The 6,743-nt window shown below is 32.1% G+C and overlaps 1 protein-coding gene across 1 annotated transcript; it reads left to right on the plus strand.

The window, feature by feature from the left end:
- The first annotated feature begins 496 nt into the window (after positions 1–496).
- LOC110697229 (GATA transcription factor 15-like) lies at positions 497–1,919 on the plus strand. The gene is made up of 3 exons (XM_021874586.1): positions 497–1,104; positions 1,243–1,362; positions 1,479–1,919. Exons 1-3 carry the CDS (start codon positions 1,084–1,086, stop codon positions 1,785–1,787), a joined length of 450 nt encoding a protein of 149 aa, XP_021730278.1. The 5' UTR covers positions 497–1,083; the 3' UTR covers positions 1,788–1,919.
- The last annotated feature ends 4,824 nt before the right edge of the window (positions 1,920–6,743 follow it).

Here is a 6,743-nt window from a genome sequence, read left to right on the forward strand (position 1 = left end):
CTAATTATCCTCTAACCAACCTAATTATGTAATAATTAAATTTAATTAACCCCCCCCCCCAAGCCCAACCACCCCCTTCCCCTGACAGCAGCCCCCTCCCCCATTGGATCTGTGGCTCAGATCTCCCCACCTTCGATGACCTATCTCCACCGTCAAATGACCCTCCCTTTACCCTTTATCCCCGTCGACAACCACAACCTCAAAGCATGAGAATCATGCTAATCAATTTCGATCTTATCCAATCCTAAGATATAACAAATACTTCATAATAAGATGAATTGAGCTTATGCTTTAATAAAATAAAATTAAAACCCAATATGTGAAACAAAATCAAACAACCAAAAACTTTTGAAAATGGAGCCAAAAACCCCAAACCATCAAAACCCAAAAACAAAGTCAAAATTTTGCACATTTCAAATGTTTGGCGGGAGGATTATTATAAAACTTTACAATAAAATATTTTCAGACCAAGGGCAAATATGTCATTTCAAACACCCCCAATTTAGGAGGAGAGAGAAAACCAACAAAATAAAAACCTAGGGTTTCTTGATCACTCCATAAATTACCCAAACTATAGCAGCAGCAGCCAAACACACCCTAAAAATTATTTTATTTTTTTATTTTTCAAAAAAAAAAAATTCGATCTTTATATTTTTTTTCTTCTTATATCCTCTGCTTTCATTCGGCTGCGGATAACTCTCCTCTGTCGGTCTTTTCTCTCTCCTCCATTCCTCCTATATTTTGCATGTCGGTTTAATCTTTACCCTAAAATTTCCCCCCTTTTTCTTATTTTCTCTCTCCTCAAATCTTCCCGCTCTATCTCTTTCATTTTCTCTCTCCAATTTTTTTTGAGAGTTCTTTGATCACTGATTTTGATCACATTTTACCCCTTTTTAAGTATTCTCTTCGTTTTGATCAGTTGATCATTTATTAATTTTTCTACTCTGTTTTCTGAAAGTTGATTAGGGTTTATGATTTTAGTGTTCATCACTCAACATTCGATTAATCTGAGCTCGACCCATTATTTCTGGAGTGTTTAATTTTTCTGGGTTTGCTTTGGATTTTTGAAATAGTTCAGTAATCATGGTAAATCTAAATGACAAAGTAAGTTGATCATTTCCCCTGTTTTTTCCCCTTAAACCCTCTGTTTTTTTTTAGTTTTTTTTTTTTTACATTTTAATCGGAAAATAGAAATGATCTGGTGTGATGATCTTACTGATAAATTTTGATCAAACGGTGCAGAAATCATCAGACCCAGATGGAGTTTCATCAACAGAAATCCAAGAGAATGAGATCAAACGATGTGCAGATTGTGGTACCTCAAAAACCCCACTATGGAGAGGCGGACCTGCGGGCCCCAAGGTATACCTTTGTTTTATTTTGATTTTCATCAATTCTCTCTCTCCTAAAAATAGCCGTTGGATTAGTTCTGATCATCTGATGATATTGTTTTTGAACGGCTGTGATTTGATCTGCAGTCACTCTGCAATGCATGTGGAATCAGAAGTAGGAAGAAGAGAAGCGCAATTTTGGGATTTAAATCAGAAGAGAAGAAATTAAGGAAGATCAACAGTGGCAGTAGCATGACATCATCATCGTCATCATCATCATCAAGTAGATTTGGTGGGACCCCTCTTCATCAACGGCTGATAGCGCTTGGAAGGGAGGTGATGATGCAAAGATCAACGGTTGATAAGAAGCAACAGAGAGGAAGGAAGAAATTGGGTGAAGAAGAACAAGCTGCTGTTCTTTTAATGGCTCTTTCTTATGGTTCTGTTTATGCTTAGAATTTAGTAGAAGATTAAAATGGGTTTTTTGTTAACTAATTCCATATTAATTAGGTGATTAAGGAGTAATTAGTAGTAGTAATTTTTAGTTAGTGAGATGGATAAAAAGTGAGGTTGAAGAATCAAGAAAAAGTAGAGTTAAAAAAAAAAAAAGGTTCTCCTTTTATTAAAGCTTTTGAGATAAAATTGGCTTTATTGTGGAGATTGAAAGAGTAAATTTTCTCTTTCGTGTTTTGAGTGAGCTATTGTTAATAAATGTTAATTTCGAATTTTTAATTGTTCTTGAGTATACTGATATTAGTAGGTGTCGCTCCATATTTGCGTTAACTTATCAATCATCGTCATAGTATGATCAATTTTAGAAAAAATTATGTGTTGGAGACTTGGAGTATTTCATTGATTGAGATAGATGGATTATGTCATTTTGATTTTTATGGGTCAACAACAAAATTTTGATTATTGCGGCGTAGTAGCACAATTAGTCAATTATCACTTGTAATTCTAACAAATGATGGGGGGTTTTTGCGGCGCATTGGCAAAATTATGAGTTTTTCGTTAAGTGTATGAAAGAATTGATTTTTTGTTTTTTCTTGTTATAAAGAATCTAATTTGGAAAATTGTTAGTCTACGTGTGCTTATTTTACTAGTGATTGAAAAATATCCTTTAGAAAGTTGTATGCCCACTTTTTTTGTTACGCAAACTTCTTTTGGGTTCACTTAATTGTGCCTTTGACATTTCGACACAGATAAGTCCTGATATCATCTTATACGAGTACTAATTTTCCGTTTGTACTCACTTAGTCACGTAATAGATAATTCGGAATATAAAATATAGTATGAGTATGTAGTTTAATTCAAAATTTTGTAGAAAATAACGTTTACATGTAAGCTATATGATTTTATGTTAATTTACGATTATTTAATAATTAACCTTGTATACAATAGTGTTGACTTGAAAATTAAAATTGATAGTAACATTTTATGCCTTCAAATAAATTACCCAAAATATCCCCGAAGACTTTGAAGTGAAATTTATTTCAATTTTCAAGTTCTTGTTTTCTGTTAGTTTAATATATACGGAGTACTAATGAATACGAAGAAGTATAAATGTTTGTCTATTGCCATAAATTCTGGTATCTCTTTTTCTTCCTACCTAAATTGCTAGTCCATATTCCATATTATCTACATTCTGCAGTATTGCCAGTATAACACAACGCAGGTTGCTTACTATAGTTACCCCATCCAAGTTGATCAATACAATGAATAATTAGGAAAGTTTAATAGTCGTTCGATTAATCAATCTAGTTGCATGACCCAATGTCTCATACTCCAGCTACAATTTTGATAGTTACATACTTACATGCTTGCATTGATTGTTGTCCCAAACAAGCTTAGACACACACAATGCGTGTGCATGCAATGTAAGTGAACCTCGTGCTCTATGAAATATTGAAATTGTACTTCGTATATGATATTTGTTTAGGAAAGTTTGTTCGTTGATTAAGTTTTTTATATTTGGTATTTTTACAAATGATGCTTATGTACAATGTGAAGGTTTAAATTGATCATATATGTTACTTTACTTACATATGATGAATAAGCTTATGTATGATTTGATATCGATAGTAAAATTCAACTGTTACATCTATAGAAAGTCAAAATATGACCATTGGATATAATCTAGCAATCTAGCCATAAGTCATAGTTACGTAGTAGCTCTCTTGCTTAATTACTTTACTAGTTCGTTATGGCTATTGGTATGGACGTATGGTAAGGTCTAGCCTAAGTCCAAGTATATTTAAGCCCAATATATTCATATTGGATCCAAAACCAATTGTAGACATTTAAGCCCAATATATTCATATTGGATCCAAAACCAATTGTACAATTCAGGATTCAACAAACTCTCTTCTTAGCTTATTCATAAATACTAGGCCCACATTGAATCAGATGGTAGTGTGTTGTGAAGTACAAGTATCATGCAAATTATGTTCATTTAAGTTTGTATCTTTGTTTTTGTGCACAACCAAAGACTTCACAGTAGCAATTCAAACACCTTTTAATTCTTTAAGCATCAAGCATTCAAGCCTATTAGTCGGAACTATTACTCATATTTGTGTGTGTTTAGCCTGTCTTCCGATTTTCAAACGAAAGCAATCCAGATAGCGTGGGATTTGGCGAATGTAAGAGAATATCCAAATCTATTGATTATTGGAGGAAAACTCGTAAAGTAATTGACAAGGTATGTGCTGAGGACATGTCTTCTTCTTCTCTTTCCTTTTCTTTTTGTGATTTTTTTTTTTTTTTTTTTTATTGACGTAAAGAAAGTCATATCAGACAAATGATGCATATAAAATTTAACTTTGAAATCTTAGATTACACCCCAAAAACTTCGATCAAATAACTTAGTTGGCATCCTTCGAAGTAAAGCAAAAGTGAATATATATAGGTTAGTATACCATATACAGCACAAGGCCAATACTAAGTTGTCCACTATTACTACTTGAGGATGGTAACCGAATTCCCTTGTTGACAAGAGCATGCATGTGGACCTAATACAAAAAAGTGATACGATAATATACCAAGAGCAATTAGATATCGACATTATACTTCATTTATAGCATTGCCACTTATGCACAAAATTTAAGGCAATAAGTTGGTCATGACTCATGAGCACCCCACTTGTGAAAAAATGTTGTTCATGTGCAATTGTTCATGAAACAACAATTAAATACTTGGAGATTCAATGTCTGTATTAAATAGTGGCGAATCTTAGACTAAAAAATAGGAGGGATTAATTGTTTGAACTTTCAGCATCTAGTTAAAAATATGAAAATTTACCAATTGTAACTTAACCTTATATATTACAGAGTAATAGTTAAGACAATAAGGTTTATTTTATTTTATTTTTTTATTTATCTAATATCTCAAAAACATATTATTAGGGGTTTGAAACTTCGAGTTCTATGAGCCTCAATGAAGAATTGAAGATCCTCCTATAGTTGAGGTTTATACTCCCTACTCTCTGTCGATTGTAAATTTGCAATCCTTCAGTCTCTATTTGTTCTTTTACTACTTGGCCTTTTTTTTCCCTTTTAAAGTGACTTCAAACGTGAAGAACAAATAGACACAGAGATAAAGCGAATTTAATGGTTAAAGTTTAACATAATATGGAGTACAATGAAATACCAAATTATCAATACTAAATCTAAGAGAAACAATGATGCTATATGAGAAGTTCTGTGACAATATGGAAGGTACAGAGTTCCATATGATCAGAAGATAGACTAATAGTGTATCTATATATTTGCTGTTAATTATTATTCGTGTGCATATGCATTTTATCCACCTTTTTTTAGTCCTTTATGTCTCTTTGATTAGCCCCAAATGAATCCAAACTTCTTTTCAAGGAAGATACTATTTACTTTCTCAACACCACACTTATTATTAATAATTGATTATTCATATAAATCGGTACCAATCTTGTGTATGAATACTGTTTTATAATCAAATGACATCTGGTCCACCTTGCCTAATCATACTGGAATTGCTAAAAAGGTGATTAATGATAGTACTATTCTAATTTTTCAATTGTAGCACATATTAATACAGATTTAAGAAAGTTTACGTTTTACTTGACACTCCTCTTATGCACTAAACACATTTCACACTCAATTAAACACATTTAAAAATAACAATAAGAATATTATTATACTACTATATTGAACTCATCAACAAAAATTGAATTTTCAAAAATGATCGTTTTAAGGAATGCTTGTAGTTATATAGTTTATATTTTAGAACTTAAATAATACAGGATAATAAACAAGTCACCCACTAGTATTTCAATGAAATACTTGTATATAAAAAATTTCCTCAAAACGTTTATGATTAATTTAAAAATTTAGTGGAACTATATTAATGCAATAATAAAGCAAAGTGGATATAGTATTGGAGGATAAGAAGAGGGGCACAAAGATAAGGGCTTAAGGCACATGAATAGACAGGTGACCAACAATAGCGCTGCCAAATTGGCTAGTTGGCTGATCATCTATCTAAATTCTGAAATATGGCTTAGATCTCCATTTAATTTTGTACTGCATTTGTTATTTATGCACGATTCACCCACTTTTATCGTTTTTCACTTCTCAACCAAGTTGTTTATATTGTTGCTTCCAACGTTTTTTTCACAACATAATATGTGTATGATAATATATCTATTGATTTATTAGTATTAATAAATAAAGAAGTACAATTAAGATTGCATTACGGAGTATTAGTTTCCTTAGATAATAAAGCATAAATGACAATTATCATTCATACTAGGCTAATTTAATGCTCCGAAGTATATTGTATACTACATGTCTTTAACAAGTGATGATATATAAGTTGACAAGAAAAAATAACATACACGTATTTTTAACAAAAATTTGATAAAAAGTATTTGTACTGTATTTAATTCGTAAATGATTTCATGTATTTCAGACGCACATGGTGTAAAGTTTAAACCATAATACTCGTAATGAATACAATGTGGACACGGCTTATCTCCGGTGTATTAAGCCAATTTAGGGAGTAAGCTAAGTAAGTGTAGTAGTCAAGTAGTGGGAGTAAGCATTATTGAGGACACAATCACATTAGAAGCATTTTCGCGAAGATGAGAAAAAAGGATGAAAGTGGGCCCTATTTGTTCACGTGGTGGACGGTATGATGGACAAAATGCGTACCAAAGTTGACACCCTTGTATCAAAAGGTTAACCTTTTGGACCCCACTTTTCCCTATTTTGGCTTGAATTTTGGGATTAAAGGTAACTACACTCTATTTTCATTAACTCAACGTCTTGGTGATATTACAACCATGCATCACATTCACACCCTCTTGCTAAATTAGTGATCTATTAATTACTGTAGTAATGAGATCTTGACCTAATGATTAAAATTGAACGAGGCTTATGT

The sequence above is a fragment of the Chenopodium quinoa genome, unplaced genomic scaffold, assembly GCF_001683475.1.
Source record: "Chenopodium quinoa cultivar QQ74 unplaced genomic scaffold, ASM168347v1, whole genome shotgun sequence".
NCBI lineage: Eukaryota > Viridiplantae > Streptophyta > Magnoliopsida > Caryophyllales > Amaranthaceae > Chenopodium > Chenopodium quinoa.

What these genes read in the sequence shown, in the direction of transcription:
- LOC110697229 (XM_021874586.1), top strand. Translation starts at nt 1,084, where the DNA reads ATGGTAAATCTAAATGACAAA. An exon ending in TGGTAAATCTAAATGACAAA is followed by an intron (nt 1,105 to 1,242) that starts GTAAGTTGATCA and finishes CAAACGGTGCAG; the next exon opens with AAATCATCAGACCCAGATGG. An exon ending in GCGGACCTGCGGGCCCCAAG is followed by an intron (nt 1,363 to 1,478) that starts GTATACCTTTGT and finishes TTTGATCTGCAG; the next exon opens with TCACTCTGCAATGCATGTGG.